The sequence below is a fragment of the Physeter macrocephalus genome, chromosome 10, assembly GCF_002837175.3.
Source record: "Physeter macrocephalus isolate SW-GA chromosome 10, ASM283717v5, whole genome shotgun sequence".
Lineage (NCBI taxonomy): Eukaryota > Metazoa > Chordata > Mammalia > Artiodactyla > Physeteridae > Physeter > Physeter macrocephalus.
Window position 1 is genome coordinate 39,715,734 of NC_041223.1, and position 18,408 is coordinate 39,734,141.

Consider the following 18,408-nt stretch of genomic DNA (forward strand, 5'->3'; position numbering starts at 1 on the left):
AGTTAACATCTTCCATTTGGTGGGGGGTTTTCACATCTGGAAAACAACTCATGAAATGTGCATCAAATACTGTTATCTAGGTACTTCAGAGAGGAGCTAAAGCAGAGGATATGGAGGAAGGCCTGTCCCAGGAAGGCCCCATAGGGTCCTACTCGGTTACAATAGTCTAGGATAAAATTCACTCCCTGGTCCTATTTACCTTTCAATAAGAAACTTGAATTACATGACATTTTGATTATATGAGATTTTGATTATATTTACTCTTTAATAAGACATTTTCATGTATATCAGCTTGCTTCTTCAGACTGCCTGTTTCTAGTAGCAAGAGGTCATTTGTGCAGCCCAGCCCACCATAATAAAGCTCCTTTTGATCCTGGCCATCCCAAATTCTCTACAGAAGTACCAATCCAAATTTTTCCACGTTTCCCTGGGCTTCTGCTTATTTTTTAAATTAGTATTTTAAACAAAGTGCTAACTTCCCCAGCCTGACTTTATGCCATAAAAAAAGGCTATTTTATTTAAAACTCTCTTATATACAGTTCCCAGCCAGATTAGTGATACTAACAACAACAACAAATTTCTCATGGGTGTAAGATTTTTATTCCAATTTGATTTGCATTCCATTGGAAATTATAGAATGTATTCCCTTCCTTATTTAAAAAAAAAGTAGTTTAAAATTTTAATAGGAATTATAAAATGTGATAAATCTGCAGATCAAAAATGGCTTTGCTTGCTTGCAGTAACAAGTCTTTAAAACAAGTTTTGAAGTCATCATTTTCCACCTCCACACCAAGGATAACCTTCTAATTAGTGATCGGCCGTGCTGTAACAGCAGTAGAGCACTGAGACTTGGGTAAACAGAAAGACTATAGAACTTCTCCAGCCCCAGATCAGGATGTTTTCTATGCCTTCTCATAGTGGCGAATGGCAACCACATCGCCAAAAGTAAGAGTCTGAAAGATTCAAAACATAACCAAATCTTTTTACACAGGTACATCAGTAGCTGAAAATTTTAAAGATTATCATATTATGTTATTTTAAAGATTATCATATATATGATTTAAGTATTATGCAAAAGAATAATGGCATTTACAAACAATAAATGTTGCATAAGTCTTCATTTTTTGAAAAGAAACCCTTATATTTATCTCGTGAATGACGTGTATACACAGTTCATGTCTCTAAAAGAAATATGAGGCAAAAGCTGAGATTATCTAGATTCAGGTCAAAAGAATTCCTTTTGCCTTAAATTATCAGGGTAATTGGAGAAGATTAGCTATCTGCTTTAAAAAGTGTATAAAATTTACAGTAGGTTTTCATAATACTTTATAATTCATGACCTAGATAAATTTGGAAGAGTTTTTTGAAAACCCAAATTATTTGGACAAATGGTATTTTCAATGATTTGTTCCAAAATCAGCAGGAAAAGGTAAATGTACAAACGTTCTCGTTGCTTTGGCTGTCATGTTGTAGCCTATGTGAACCTTGGTGGTTATGTGGCTGTACTGTGCAACATGGGCTCTTGTATCTAATCCACCTTGAAGAATTGCTATAAATCCTCTTTACAAAATTTAGTGTTTTTTAGTGTTCATCATTTTCATGTAGTCCTGTGATTGCCAAGAGTATAGTGTGCCCTTGTCATCCATTACTTTCATTGCCTTGTTTGAACTCAGGCTTCCCTGATCACCGTCATACATGCCAAAGCTGAGCTATCCACTTTTCTGTATTCAGGAAAAAAATAAAGAAAAAATCATAAAGGAGAACTTCAGATTGAATCCTTTATAAATGAATTTGTTTATTTGTTTGTTTGTTTGATGACGGTGATGGTCACTGCAGGAAATCGGGGGCAACTATTCATCAACATGAAAGGAAAACTGTTGCTCTGCTCCCCACACCCACTTCCACCCAGGAAGTGAAGAATGAATATGCAAGCCCTCTATCTCAACCTAGAACAGCTATCTGGTAGTCAAGGGAAGGAGAAGAAAACTAGTCAATAGTCTTAAATAACAAAACCAAAAGACCCTTCCTGCTATTATCTTAGAAGGAATACGTAAAGCAACCCCCCCCCCAAAAAAACCCCACAAATGATGTATTGACTACTTCAATGTCATCAAAATTCCATTACTCAACTCACCAAAAAAAAGTGTCTGGGGTGCTAGATTGAGACATAATATTTTTTCCCAGTTTATGATGCTACTCCATCATTAGAGAAATTATTTTTAAATTATTTTTTATTTTATAATTTTTACATGACTATCAGTATTGAATAGACATGTTTTTAAAGCTATCTGATGCATTAAAAAGAAAGACTGGAAGGAAGTAATACCAAAATGGTTCTCTCTAAGGGGACATTAAAAAGGATTTTCATATTTTTATTACACTTTCCTGTTATATTCCAAATTATCTGCACTGAACTTGTGAAACCTTTATAAACTAAAATATAAAATGTTTAAAGCTCTCATTTATTACAGAAGCTATAAAGTAATTTTTCTGAGGTTCAGCAAATGATAATATAGTAATATCATCTCTCTATATTTTCATGATGATTGGTTTTATATTCAGATTTCATCTGAGGATTAGACATTACAGTAATCCAACAACTGTTCTTTTGACACAATTTTAGCTAAATCAATGGCAACTTTTTAAAACTACACTTAAGTAGAATTTTTCCCTTTTTCTGTAATTAAAAAAGCAGAGTGGAGGAAACAATTAGCTAAGATATTTTTATTTCTTCTGTTTTACACATGATTAAAGAACCTTGCTAGTGATTTAATATTATTAAAGAAGGAAAGACAGGAGAAAAGGAGGGAGGGAGGGACAGGGAAGGAGATGGGAAATGAGTGGGTGAGGGGTGGGCAAAGAAGCAGGAAGGGGAAATTGCTCCTACTTACCATGACCATTTTGCCATTCTTAATCTCTCTTACAAAATTTGTCTCTTTGCCATCCCATTTCTGTACATGGACAAGTTTGTCTCCATCCAGGCTAACAACAGACTGAAACCAACAACAAAATGCAGAATATATCAATAGGTACAGGTCAGATTTCTGATATGGAAGTCAAATGAATTGATTTTTATCTATTTAAAAAATTTTTTTAAAGATTTATTTATTTATTTTTGACTGCATTGGGTCTTTGTTGCCGAGCATGGGCTTTCTCTAGTTGCAGCGAGCAGGGGCTAATCTTCGTTGCGGTGCGCGGCCTTCTCATTGCAGTGGCTTTCTTGTTGCAGAGCACGGGCTCCAGTAGCTGTGGCACACGGGCTCAGTAGTTGTGGCACACAGGCTCAGTAGCTGTGGTGCACGGGCTTAGTTGCTCTGTGGCGTGTGGGATCTTCCCGGACCAGGGTTTGAACCCATGTCCCTTGCATTGCCAGGTGGATTCTTAACCACTGTGCCACCAGGGAAGTCCCTGAGTTGATTTTTAAAAGAGTAATAATTGAATAAATAGTGATCAACTAATTATCAAAGTAGTACAATTTCCTCTGTTGCTTCCAGAGTCATTATTATAAAATCTCTAGTAATTCATAATTTGATTGAAATGTGTACATCTAGATGCAAAAATTTACGTATTAGAAATAAAAATCCTGAACTAGTGCTTTCTGACTAATCAACCTACTCTTTTAAACAGAGTCTTAGAATGAGGCAAGCTATTGATTTAGTCAACCTGAGGCAAAAGAGAGATTAAACAAAATGCAGTCTTTCAAATGAACACTATTAAATACTTTCTGAAATACAGGTTTAATATAAAATGAGAAAAACACATGGTAAAGAAACAGATTCAAGATTTGAGCTATAGTAGGTGCCCACTGTTCAGAATATAAGCTATGAACACTAGAATGCAAAATTAACTCTTGGTCCTTCTCTCTGAAGTGAAATACTGAGAACATTTTTCACTTCCCATCATCTAGAAAAAAAGAAATATTGGGACTTTCTCTCTTTTATTCTCTCCTTCCCGTGCCCACCCCCAGAGAAGGAGCGGCTCCTTACCTTACAGTTTCTGTCATCTGGAGTGGTTTCATCAAACTCTTCTCCCAGATGGAAACTAATCTCTGTGTTCTTGAATGTGCTTTGAGTCCTGATCACCACTTTGTCCCCCTCCTGACTGATGATCACTGTTGGTTTAGTCATATTTCCCACCTGCCTAGTGGCAAAGCCCACACCTAAAATAGCAAAAGGAAGCAGTACAGTTGGCTGCAACTTCCAAAATAGCTCACAAAGCAGGAATCTACCTTCCTATTGTGGAATCTATGTCCTAAGGTGTAAGTTTCATTAGAGTATGTTTAGCCCATCAATTATGCCGGACAACTACTGAGCCATAATAATAAGTGGATGCTTATTTGGAAGCATAAATAGTAAAAGGATGCTGAAGAAAAAGCGGAAAAGGTGCAGAAGCTTCATGTCCTCCACAGAATACTAAATGCTCCGTTATTTGGCCCTAGGCAAGAAAGCAGGCATATGCCACATTTAAATATCCATTCTGTGAGAAACACACAGCCTAGCACCCTGATTACGACAATGTGATCTGTCTTTGTCTCTTGCTAACCTGATGGGTGAAGAAGGAATCTGCAAGTATCTGAAGCTGCAGGTTGAGAAGAGAAAGCACATCTTATTTTTACCTACCTAGAGCCTTCATGTACTCGTCAAAATTCTGACTGTCCGTCAGCTTCCACGTAGCACAGAAAGCCTCCACCATCCTTACCCTTTTCCCGTTAGCTTCAGAATCAGATAAAAGAGGCAGAGGCAAGGATCTTCAGATGTTAGGGCCACTGCAATTCGGAAGACCCCTTTGCACCTCACGGCAGCTCCTGCCTTCTTATTAAGAAAAGAGGCGGGCAGAAAGCCAAGGATTTGAATTGCAAGCACATCCCTCCAGTGTCCCTCTTTCCAGGAGGCTGTTGCAGGGGGAGGAGATGGGAAGGGGGGCGTTCAGCGAGGTTCCAATCCTCTTTGTGATTGGCTCAGGCCACTGGGTTAGCGGAGTAGGTCGAGTTCCTCCCAAACCTCACACTGCAGCCCTTCTGCCTGAGAAATCTCTGCAAAGATTCAGTGAGGCTGGAGGCAGGGAGCTTATAATGAGAGAAGGTCTTTCAGTTTCAGCCTGAAAACTTGGCAAAGGCCATTTCAGACTGTGAGGAAAGAAAAAAACGCACAGTAGGACATTCAGATTGATTTCCGTTAATGGCAAAGCTGGTTGCAAATGAGACCCCCCCCTTAAAGAACACCTCTGAAATGCCAGACTTTTCAGACAAAAGAGGCTGAATAGTGCCTTTTATTTTCTCTCATATTTATAGGGAGAGCAAAACATGAGCTAGAATTTGCCAAACTCGGGAAAGAGGAGGGGGAGGAGGTGTAAATACCTTCCCTAGATTGTACTGCTAGAAGACTACTCCGGCTGAGTACTAATGGGACACTAATTTTGGCCTCTTCCCAACACAGACTGAGTGAATTTAAAGATCCCATTTTTCTTTCTAAGGCTATGAGAACCAGACTAAGATGGAAAAGGGACCTAAGGGAGAGTATGGTTAGGATTCACTAATGAGCTACAAAAATAAAGCAGAACACACTCTTTTCCCCCACTCCTTCAACAGATTGCAGAATCAAAGTGGAAAAACTGGACAGAGGTTCATTTGGTAAGATTTTAGATGACCTGCACTATAGAACCTTTCGATTTCCTGAGGCCACATCTACATCTGTATACTAGTTGTGAGTTCGCAATGGAGGGAGGGCAAGAATCGGAGCAGAGGTGGGAATCAGAAGACTTTGGCTTCAGTTCGTCCTGGCTTAGGGCATCTCAAGAATGGCAAGCTACCTCCAGGGTTCTAAGTAATAACATATTTAAAGGGGGACTCAGATTCCCCTTTACCCAGAGTTTCTTCCTGCTTTATTAGTGCAGACCGCTGATGCAAAGCAGGTTCCCCCCCTTTCATGGGGACAGATCAGGGGACTCTGACTTGGCAGCCTCTGCTCTTCTCTCTCTCTCTCTCCTCCCATTTCAATCTCGGCCCACTGCCTTCCAGCTTCTGTCCACACCAAATACAAGAGACAAGGCTCAGAACGCATCTTACTCCAACTGTCAGCTCTGTGGTTCTACTTTGGTGTCTCAAAGGTACCTCAAAACATAAACTCAATCTTTCCCCTCACCTGGTCCTCCTCCAGTTTGCACCATGTTTGTGAATGGCAGCACCATCCGCCCAATGGCACAAGCCAGAAAACTTGAAATCCTTTCTAACCTTTACTCTCTACATCAAAGTCAACGTCAGAGCCCATCTATTTTCCTTCCTGAATATATCTCTAACTTCTCACTTTCCCCCTATCCCCACAACCACCTTCTTAATTCAAGTAACCACTGCCTTTTACTAGTCCTATGGCAATAGCCTCTTAACTGTTCTCCCTGCAGCCACGCATGATCTCCAGCCGTTCACTAGGCTGAAGCCCGAGTGACCTTTTAAAATACAAATCTGCCATCTTCCTAACGACTGACGGTGCTGAGCACACTTTTCATGTGCTTCTCTGCTGTTAATCTATCTTCTTTGGTGAAGTAACTGTTCAAATCTATTGTCCATTTTCAATTGGATTGTTTCTGTCTACTGAATTGTAAGAGTCCTTTATATAGTCTAGATAAGTCATTAGTTGAATGTGTTCTTCAAAACTTTGTTCTGTTCAGTTATAGATACAGAGAACAAACAGATGGTTGCCAGAGGGGACGGGGACTGGAGGGAGGAAAGAAATAGGCGAGGGAGATTAAGAGGTACTAACATTGATAAATGTCACAAGTATGAAATGTACAGTGTGGGGAATACAGTCAATAATTATGTAATATCTTTCTATGTGACATATCATAACTAGACCTAACATCGTGATCGTTTGGAAATGTATAGAAATACCGAATCACTGTGTTGTGTAATAGCAACTAACACAGTATTGTAGGTCAAATGTACTTCAAAAACAAACAAACTCATAGGAAAATAGGTCAGATTTGTTGTCACCAGAGGCAGAGGGTAGGAGGAGAGGGGATTGGATGAAGGCTGGTCAAAATGAACAAACTTCCAGTTATAAGATGTATAAGTACTAGGGATGTGATGTACAACAGGATGACTGTAATGAACACTGCTGTGTGTTATACAGGAAAGTTGTTAAGAAAGCAAATCATGGCTTCCCTGGTGGCACAGTTGTTGAGAATCTGCCTGCCAATGCAGGGGACACGGGTTCGAGCCCTGGTCTGGGAAGATCCCACATGCGCGGAGCAACTGGGCCCGTGAGCCACAATTACTGAGCCTGAGCGTCTGGAGCCTGTGCTCTGCAACAAGAGAGGCCACGATAGTAAGAGGCCCGCGCACTGCGATGAAGAGTGGCCCCCACTTGCCACAACTAGAGAAAGCCCTCGCACAGAAACGAAGACCCAACACAGCCATAAATAAATAAATAAATAAAAATTAAAACATTTGGTAGATACTAACCAAACTTAAAAAAAAAAAAAAAGAAAGCAAATCCTAAGAGTTCTCATTGCAAGGAAAAAATATTTTTTCTATGTCTTTAATTTTGTATCCAGATGAGGCGATGGATGTTCACTAAACTTATTGTGATAATCATTTAATCTTGTATGTAGGTCAAATCATTATGCGGTACACCTTAAACTTATACAGTGCTGTATGTTAATTATATCTCAATAAAACTGGAAGAAAAAAATGTTTAATTTTTTTGCTTTTCATTTTCTCGATTGTGATAATGGATACATTGGTGTGTCAAAATTTATCAGTTGTACATATTAAACATGTGCAATTGATCTTATGTCAAATATACTATGGTAAAACTATTTTGAAAAAGCGAAATCTTATCTTGTCCCTCTCCTGATTAAACTCCAAATGGCTTTTTCCTGCTCTCAGGTTAAAGACCAAAATTCCTATCATTGCCTGTACCAGACCTGCCTCTAACTTTTGAAGGACTTGGAGTAAGAATCCAAACAGAGGTTCACATGCCATATGCCTAAACAGTAAAAGTTACGGATCAAACGATGCCCACAGCCTGGCCCAGCGTCGAGTCAGGACTCATAACCACCCCTCCACCCTTTCCTGACAGGCTGCCCCGTGGCTGCCCACAGGCCTGAGCACTGGCACAGATCTGGTGGGGCAGGCATGTGGAAGCTTGTCTGGAGCTCAGGGTCTCCAGTCAGTGACTAGAGTACCCTAAACATGCAATGGGGACTAACGTGGACTTGGCTGTTGTGCTGACGTGAGCCTGAAGCTGCCAAAGGCTATAGTGAAAAGTCTGAAATGAAACAAGCCCAGAGGAAGCAAAGCTTATACATCAGACGCATCTGACATCATTTGAGCCTTTGAACCAAGTCCCTGAAGCTAGCCCCACCTATGAATTTTTCATATGTTCTCTTTTTTGCTAAATCTAGGCGACTAATTCATCCATTTACGCAAACCATCCTCATGGTAGAAGTTCTCAGACCAATTTATTTTGTTATGTCAAAATATTCTTATATGTTCCCCTTAATAAAACATATTTAAACTGGTAGAATGTTTAATTATTATTCTAAAATGTAATAAACCATATCTTTTTCATGGTCCAAGAATATAAGATCAGGATTGTTGAGAGCAGGGTGCGTGTATTAGACATCTTCACCTTAGCTCCTTACTGATCATGATGCTGAAATATTCATCTATCTCATTTATTTCTTCCACTCTTTAGATAAGGAAAGGAACTGATGATATATTTATTTTAACTTAAAGCATATATTTCTGTAATTCAGATTTTTTTACACCTTATATAAAACATAAAAGCTCAGCAATTTAGAGATAGGTTTTTTGGAATTGTATATTAATTTAGTAATAAGCAGAAGAGAATATTGTTAGCCAGATGTCTATAGTAGAAATTTTAGGAAAAGCCACTTGACTATTTTGTAATTCCCTAAACTGACACATTTAATCTTACTATTTTTAATTGTTCAGGATATAATAGATTTACAGCCAAGAATAGTTGCTTTCAAATAATAGGTAATAATAAGTCATTTGCTCTATTTATTGAGGACTTTATTAGAAGAGAAAGTGAAAGAACAGAGAAAAGATTGTGCTGTGCTAAGGAGGATTCAACTAATAGATACTTTTGGTAACCTAAATGGGAGGGAAGTCCAAAAGGGAGAGGATATCTGTATGTGTATGGCTGATTCATTTTGTTGTGCGGTGGAGGCTAACACAACATTGTAAGGCAGCCATACTCTAATAAAAATTAATAAAAACATAATAGATATTAATTTTTAAAAATGAATAGATATTTTTTTCAATTTTCCTAAACCTAGGAACAATTTATGATCTTACTATGGTTTCTATAATATAAATGCATCCACAGACTTAAAAAAGGAAAGAATGTGACAGATTGACCCCTCTCTCAAGGCTATGACCTTTATGTATGGGAATTTGGACTCTAAAGAATCCATTATAAAGATTATTTTTAATAGTGAAATAAAAGGAACAAAGAAAAATTGCTTTGGGAGATCTTGGCAAAATCTCCACGTGGGGCTGAATCTCCTGGCACCTTCTTTATGGAAATTTTTCCTTCTCAAGAAAATAAAAAGTTTTAATAAAACGTTAACACTGTTCTTGAGCCAAGTAAGCCAACCGGGGTCATGACACTATTTCCGATAAAATATCCAAGGATCTGCACCAAAAGAGATTAAGTAACATTCAAAGTACTTGCTTGAGGTTCTTTTTGTTACCAAATGGCACAAAATAAAATAGTAATGGAAGATCTCTATAGTTGGAAATGAAATGTGATTACACCATGAAGGCACTATTGACCCACAATCTCTCCCATGATAGGTAATATCTTCAGACAACACCCCGTGCTGAAACAGTGGTCTGTCTGTCATGTGCATCACACTCTCTCCCCTCAAACAATTAAAAAGCTAAACCAACTCTAGGCTTCAGGAGTGATGAAGATTCCAACATTCAAGCAGGAGTTAATGTGCTATGGGTAATGGAATTCAATGGGAGGAGGTGTGTGGGAAAAGACCTGTGAATTGCCATCCCTTGGTGTTGTGAAATTTTTATATTATTATACTTTTTAAAATGTGGACTAGACCAGAGAGGAGATGCACCTCCAGGTGTGGCACAATCTTGAAAAGAAGTGCTATATTCTTCTACTGGAGAATGAAAAGCGAATAAAGACAAGCTGTTGAGGTTTGGACAATCTTTCCAATGTCCTTCTCATTCTTTTTGATTTTCTGCAGGTTTTTTTTTCTCCTTTTACCTCTCAGTACCTGAGTATTCCACTCTTCATATTTTTTTGCGTATAAAATGTAGAAGAGGTCCTTCACCTGCTTCTAGATATGACAAATCTACTCAGGAGAGAAATTTATTCCAGGTTTGTTATGAAAGAGTTATGGACCTTCACTCTTCTGGCCACTTATATGCCACAACTCTGCTGAGAAAACTCCCCTCTCTAGTCCCCTAGGTACTTTCCTCTTGTCTTTTAGATGTTAGCTCAAATATTATTCACTCAAGGAAGACTGGATCAGAACCCCAATTATGTCATCCCATGGTTTTATGTCTTTTTAAACATATAAATTTAATTAAAAACTTCTGTAGTCAATTGTTTAATATCTTTCTCTCCCATTAGAACATGAGTTCCCTGAAGCATTTATTTTAGCATCTATGTCTTTTATTCTCCATTGTGCTCTATCCTCATTGTCTATCACAGTATCAAGTTCACAGTGTTTGTTCAACAAATGTTAAAGGCATGAACAAATATAGAGCATGGACAGAGAGAATCAGAGAACTTCAAAAAAGTAAGATTGTAAACTATTGTACAAATGATCTTTTCCAAGTTTCTATTCAAACTTTTCTTCTCTTTGCAACCTGTATAATCTCCAGAGAAGGATACCTAAACCTCTTCCTCATTCCTGTCATGTCAATTTGGGAAGAAATTAAGGCTCAATTTTTCTAGGGTTCTTTTCTTTGAAGTAAAAGCACATAGACTAGTCTGAGTGAACCTCCAAATGTATGATGGATTTATTAAATGCAAAAGGAGGAGAGTTTTGTGCCATCTCATATGTGGAAACCTGGTGCCAATTAATATGCACAGAATTTGTCCTTACAGTGGATCCTCTGATCTGTTTGATGTGAGTTATTGATGTGTAAATAAAAAATTTAGAAGGTTTTTTTTTCTGGTTCATATACTCTTGGAAGATCTCTATTGCTGATTCTGCGCATGAAATGCTGAAGTAAGCTTTGAGTAATGATTATCAGACAGGTAGCTATAAAAGGAAGGTATTAAGGTATTAATCAGTTTAAGATTAAAGAAACCACTCTAGCTATTTTTAACAGAAACAGGATGAAATACAGGGAATTATACACTTATAAAATTCTTAGAAGTGTTGGAGGACAAGGTTTTAGGCTGAGCTGAGCTTTCAGTAATAATTCCAGAACATACCACCGCATCATAGAAACTTGTCCGCTAAGGAAACCATTTTCTCTACTAAAATCAGAATGCTGGGGAATCAGGAAGCTGCTTTCCCACCTGCTGGCTCCAGAAATCTCTTGCCTTAGCTGTCATCCAGGAATGAGGGAGCGTCACCCAGAAATAGTGATTCCAGAGGCATGCCACATGGGCCAGATCTCAGGAGCAAAATGGTTGTCTTGGATTCATTCTCTCTCACCACTCACCTGAGTTTTGAATTCAAGTCTTACTCAAGCATGTATGATAAGCAGGGCCTAAATCAAGTGTAGATAGGAGATTGGGAAATGTTGTTTTGCTCTCTGGGGCCTCTGCAGAGCAGAGAAGACCACAGCAGACCAGGTGAGTCAATCTACCACACCCTATACACAACTCAGAGATAACTGGATATATTTTTTAAATGTTTGTTAAAAGGGGAGAATAAAGAAAAAATAGAGATCCTATATGTCTGGAAATATTTTAGAGTAGTGAAATGGGTAATCATTAGAATCACCTGGGGAGATTTATAATAATGCAGAATCTAAAGTTACCCAGAGAGATTTTGATACAGGTGGTCTGGGGTAAGGCTGAACTTTGTACTGAAAAACAAAATTTTAAGTTGAAATCCTATGTATGCTGATGCATTTAATGCCTTGTGATTTATAAAATAAATAGTATACTCCAGTCTGTCAGAATCACGTTAATAAATTTGGATTGTAATACTTCTTCAATGCAAAATACAGGGTAAGACTAGGAGGATAGTGATGCTACTAGTTTCTTGACCCTACCATTTCAGAAATGGTGTGTAACTTATACCAAGGATGGCTCCACATTTAAAATTATGTGTGTTACACAATAAACTTATACTACGCTTTAGGTCAATTATATCTCAATGAAACTGGAAGGAAAAAAATTTAAAAATAAAAAATAATGTGTCATGTGATAATCAGCAAGAAAGAAACATGACCCAACTATCCTAAGGATGAAACATATTAAACCAATGTTAACAAGTAAAATTCTGTGTTGTAATGGAGAGTATAATCCATCATAATCAAATTATCAGGATTCATAAAATTAAGGAGCTCTCTATAAATTTAAATGGAGACATTTCTGAAGACATTGAGAAGTCTTATCCCAAGAGAGCATCTGGTCTACCTGGGCCTTCCTGTGAATAAGATATTTTCATACTCATTTTCTAGAAGAAAAAGAATCCTTAAATAATACGTTCCATCTAAAATTTAAGTCTCTACAACATGCAATTTTCAAGACAATTTATTGGAACAACTCTTGATATAGTTTGACCAGTAACATAATTAAAAATTATAAATGGGCCATTGAGATTCATGGTATTTTTCACCCAATCACTAATTGGAAAGCACAGGAGTATAAGCATATCTTTGAATGCTAGTGATATAAAAATAAAATAAAATAAAAATAAGATAGGGTATTAATTAATTTATTTTTTATTTCCAAAGCAACTTATTAAGTTGAAACCATTATTATGATTGCATTATTTTTGTTATTGTTTTTAAGCACATAGGAATAAATTTACAAATGTTAGTACCCATTGATTTGTTGAAGGGTGAATCTCCATTTTGAAACTGTTAAGAAAATGCCAGAATATCATAAATTTTCTGCTCTTCATATTAATTTACTATGTTTGGAAATAGTTAATATCCTGAAGAGGAGACAGTAATAAATAGAATTATATTGTTTGAAGAGAATTTCTAGAATGCAGGGAGATATTACGAATAGTAAAAGTGGAAATAATAGACATGAAGAGAATGAAAATACAACCTAATTACGGGTATTACTAAGACATCTAAACAACTGGAATGACATCTACACAACTGGAATAAGATATGTAATAAAGAAAATCAGGGCTTCCCTGGTGGCGCAGTGGTTCAGAGTCTGCCTGCCAATGCAGGGGACACGGGTTCGTTCCCCGGTCTGGAAAGATCCCATATGCTGCGGAGCGGCTGGGCCCGTGAGCCATGGCCGCTGAGCCTGCGCGTCCGGAGCCTGCGCTCCGCAACGGGAGAGGCCACAACAGTGAGAGGCCCGCGTACCGCAAATAAATAAATAAATAAATAAATAAAATAAAAAATAAAATAAAATAAAGAAAATCATAATTGAGAAAAACTTTCTGTAGCTAAAAATAGGCATCAGTATATAGATCAAAATGTTCATCATTTGACATAATTAATGAAAACAGAACACAAGCTCTTTAATTCTAGTAATATTTTTGAATCAAATATAATTCAAATAAGTATATATAAATATAAGGAAAAATCCAATAAATATTCAATCAGAGGAAAAGATGCATAAAATGTTATAAGAATTGTGGCTGACCATAGTCTTCATTGTAGCATTTAGATACCAAATAAATATAGAGCAATGTTGCAGAGTTATTGAAAAAAATGGTGGCTCAAATTTTTTTCATCATATTGTGAATGTAGAAGACATTTTCTTTTTGAAATCAATCGATGGTCATTTTCATTATACCATTTTCATGTGCTACTTGTCTGCAGGAAGAGAATATATTAGTCAATGGACTTGAGAACCCAATTTACACTGCAATTATATTTCTCTTGCAAATCAATAAATTCTGATTGCATATATCAGTCATGGCAACCTAGTCGACTTGTGTCTGTCCCTGAGACAAGGTCAAGGTTTGCTGTCAAACTGTGTTTCCAGATCCTCAGGATCAAAGTCCAGTTTCTGAACAATGACAAACACTTTTCTGTTTTTGTTGTTGAAATACGGTTGATGTGCAATATTATGTTAGTTTCAGGTATATTACATAGTGATTTGGCACGTGCATAAATTATGAAATGATCACCACAATAAGTCTACAAAAACTTATTTTCGTCCCTATACAAAGTTACTACAATATTATTGACCATGTTCCTTATGCTGTATATTACATCCTCACGGCATATTTATTTTATAAATGGAGATTCATACCTCTTAATCCCCTTCACCTATTTCTCCCCTCCCACTATCTTATGAGTCTGTTTTCATGTCATTTTGTCTGCCTGTTTGTTTCGTTTTCAGATTCCACATATAAGTGAGATCAAATAGTGTTTGTCTTTCTCTGTCTGACATTTCATTTAGCATAATGTCCTCTAGATCCATCCGTGTTGTCACAATGGCAAGACTTCATTTTTTTATAATTAAAATTCCATTGTCTGTGTGTGTGTATATATATATCACAGCTTCTTTATACATTTATACATCATTGCACACTGAGGTTGCTTCCATATCTTGGCTGTTGTAAATAATGCTGCAATAAACATTGGTGTGCAGATATCTTTTTTTTGTGTGTGTGTGTGTGGTATGCGGGCCTCCCTCTGCTGTGGCCTCTCCCGTTGCGGAGCACAGGCTCCGGACGCGCAGGCCCAGCGGCCATGGCTCACGGGCCCAGCCGCTCCGCGGCATGTGGGATCTTCCCAGACCTGGGCACGAACTCGGTTCCCCTGCATCGGCAGGCGTACGCGCAACCACTGCGCCACCAGGGAAGCCCGCAGATATCTTTTTGAATTATTGTTTTTATTTTTTTTTGAGTAAATAACCAGAAGTGAAATTGCTGGATTGTATGGTCATTCTAGTTTCAGTTTTTTGAGGAACCTCATACTGTTTTCCCTAGTTTCTGCACCAATTTACAATCCCACCAACAGTGCAAGAGGATTCCCTTTATTCCACATCCTTGCCAACACTTGTTATTTGTTGTTTTTTTGATGATAGTGGTTATGACAGGTGTGAGTTAGTAGCTTATTGTGGTTTTGATTTGCATTTCCCTGATAATCAGTGATATAGAGCATCTTTTCATGTGTCTGTTGGCCATTTGTATGTCTTCCTGGGAAAAATGTCTGCTTAAGTCTTCTGCCCATTTTTAAATTTTTTTAAATTTGAGTTGTATGAATTGTTTGCATATTTTGGATAACTACTTATCAGACATATCATTTGCAAATATCTTCTCTCATTCAACAGGCAGCCTTTTTGTTTGGTTGGTAGTTTCCTTTGCTGTGCAAAAGCTTTTTAATTTGACATAGTCCTATTTGTTTAGTTTTGCTTTCATTTCTCTTGCTTGAGGAGACAGATCCAAAAAACTGTTGCTGAGACTGATGTCAAAGAGCATACTGCCAATGTTTTCTTCTAGGAGTTTTATGGTTTCAGGTCTTACATTTAAGTCTTTAATCCATTTTCAGTCTATTTTTGTATGTGGTGTGAGAAAGTAGTCCAGTTTGATTACTTTGCATGTATCTATCCAATTTTCCCAACATCATTTATTGAAGAGGCTGTCTTTCCTGCAGCTTTGTATAGTCTTGCCTCCTTTGTTGTAGATTAATTGACCATATAAGTGTGAGTTTATTACTGGGCTCTCTATTATGTTCCATTGATGTGTCTGTTTTTGTGCCAGTACCATATTATTTTGATTAATGTAACGTTGTAGTATAGTTTAAAATAAGTGAGCATGATACCTCCAGCTTTGTTCTTTCTCAAGATTGTTTTGGCTATATGGATTTTTTTGTGTTTCCATACAAATTTTAGAATTGTTTGTTCTAGTTCTGAGAAATATCTCCTTGGTATTTTGGTACGGATTTCATTGAATCTGTCAATTGTCTTGGGTAGTATGGCCATTTTAACAATATTAATTCTTCCAGTCCATGAAGTTGGTATATTTTTCCATTTTTTTATATTGTCTTCAATTTCTTTCATCAATGTCTTACAGTTTTCAGAGTACAAGTCTTTTACCTCTTTGGTTAGATTTATTTCTATGTATTTTATTCTTTTTGATGCAATTGTAAATGGGATTGTTTTTTAAAATTTCTCTGACAGTTCATTGCTAGTGTATAGAAATGAACACATTTCTGTAGGTAACTTTGTATCCTGCAACTTTACTGAATTCATTTATTAGTTCTACTAGTTTTTGGTAGCATCTTTCAGATTTTCTATATATAGTTGTCATCTGCAAAGAATGACAGTTTTACTTCTTCCTTTCCAATTTGTATTCCTTTAAATTTTTTTTCTTGTTTGATTTCTGTGGCTTGGACTCTCAATTCTGTGTTAAATAAAAGTGGTGAGAGTGGGCATCCTTGTCCTGTTTCTGATCTTAGAGGAAATGCTTTCAGCTTTTTACCCTTGAGTATGTTGTTGGCTGTGGGTTTGTAATATATGGCCTTTATTATGTTGAGGTATGCTCCCTCTGTACTGACTTTGTTGAGGGTTTTTATCATAAATGGATTGTGGATTTTGTTGAAAGCTTTTTCTGCATCTATTGAGATAATCATACAATTTTTATTGTTTAATTTGTTAATGTAGTATATCACGTTGATTGATTTGTGGATATTGAACCATCCCTGCAATGACTTTCAACTCATAGGAAAGATACCCATACATACACACACACACATCCCTTCCCTGAGGGAGAGGATACTGAGCGTGGAAAGAGAGGATGTGTTCTCTTTAAGAAACCATGTTCAAAATTGCCGTTGTTTTGACTTGAAAATCAAGAGAAAGCATACAGTTTTTATCAAAGAGAAGATGGGTCATAAAATATTGAAGTAATGCTTCAATTCAAGATCTTGGGGATCCTTCAGGAGAGAATAGTCATTCTGTCTCTTTAAACATCTTCTCAAAATTTTAACAGGTCAGAATTGAGTTAAAATTTATAAATTTTTCAGAAAAGATTGAATCACTATTACATGCAGTCTTTCCATTTAGAAACCATAAGGTTTTAGCTCCATTTATTCAAAAGTGTGATACTTCTTTCAGCAATGTGTTTATCTTCCATGTATAAGTTTGTGTTCCCAATCCTTTTACTCTCTTCAAGATAGCCTTTGGCTGCAAAAATAATTAAAAACAAAATGAGGGCTTGCCTGGTGGCGCAGTGGTTGAGAGTCCGCCTGCCGATGCAGGGGACACGGGTTCGTGCCCCAGTCCGGGAAGATCCCACATGCCGCGGAGTGGCTGGGCCCGTGAGCCATGGCCGTTGAGCCTGCGCATCCGGCGCCTGTGCGCCGCACCGGGAGAGGCCACAACAGTGAGAGGTCCGCGTACAGAAAAAAAAAAAAAAAAAAAAAGAAGCAAAACTTCATATTCCAGGGATTATCACTTTTAATCTTAAATCTGTGCAAGTCCAGCATTTAGATAAATTAATATAATAATCCTTGGCTGCCCTATATGAAAAGCCTATTAAGAGAAGATTTTCTTGTTTTGACTGCTGTCTAGGTTCAAAACACAGGGTTTCTTCCACTATCTATCTGTATATTTATCCTTAGATAAATTATCCAAACACTTTAGCATTTGTATCATTGTCTGGAAATGATGATGTTGTTTTGGATCATCAATTAGTCTTCTTCTTTCTCTAATGTCCCTGGATTCTTTCATACTTCTACATTATGTTGGTCCATTTTCAAATTTAACTTCATGGAAACTCTGGCTGAGAAGTTAAGAGAACTTTGACCTATTTATGTTAACAGTCATCTGTAGGAGCCTCATACTTCATACTTCCTGCACTCATCCAGATGCACTCAGCATTTAGCAATCACCCAAATGCACTCAAGATTCTAATTCAAGGCAAACAAAACAATTCTACTGATGTAAAATTTTGAGATTAAAAGAAAAATGTAATCTCTTTAGGAAGATGGAATTGGGGAAAAGAGAAAGAACTAAATAGCTATGTTTGAGTTTCCCAAGTAAATAAAACTAAATTTAAACTGGAAATATCACAAAATTCTCTTCAACATGACTTTTATTAAAATTTTGATTATTTACTTAATGAGGAACTGTATACTAATATTGGCAAAAACTTTCATTTTAAATTGTTATAGTAATACATGTGCAATTAACTAGAATTAGCTTGCATGTCTAGATTTTCAGCTTGAGCAATGACAAAGGTCTTTCTGTAATTGATTTGCATAGCTGGCACACACCCTATGGGGAAAGACGGCAACCAAATACAATTCAG

At 37.1% G+C, this 18,408-nt stretch overlaps 1 protein-coding gene across 1 annotated transcript; it reads right to left on the reverse strand.

Annotated features, from left to right (window-relative positions):
* Window positions 1-581: 581 nt before the first annotated feature.
* Window positions 582-4,986, reverse strand: FABP7 (fatty acid binding protein 7). Its single transcript, XM_007117816.3, has 4 exons — window positions 4,620-4,986; window positions 3,987-4,159; window positions 2,892-2,993; window positions 582-953 (listed from the first exon to the last, which is right to left on the reverse strand). Exons 1-4 carry the CDS (start codon window positions 4,690-4,692, stop codon window positions 903-905), a joined length of 399 nt encoding a protein of 132 aa, XP_007117878.1. The 5' UTR covers window positions 4,693-4,986; the 3' UTR covers window positions 582-902.
* Window positions 4,987-18,408: the final 13,422 nt, after the last annotated feature.

What these genes read in the sequence shown, in the direction of transcription:
- FABP7 (XM_007117816.3), bottom strand. Translation starts at nt 4,692, where the DNA reads ATGGTGGAGGCTTTCTGTGCTACGTGGAAGCTGACGGACAGTCAGAAT. An exon ending in CAGATGACAGAAACTGTAAG is followed by an intron (nt 2,994 to 3,986) that starts GTAAGGAGCCGC and finishes TGTTGGTTTCAG; the next exon opens with TCTGTTGTTAGCCTGGATGG. An exon ending in AGAATGGCAAAATGGTCATG is followed by an intron (nt 954 to 2,891) that starts GTAAGTAGGAGC and finishes TGAATCTTTCAG; the next exon opens with ACTCTTACTTTTGGCGATGT.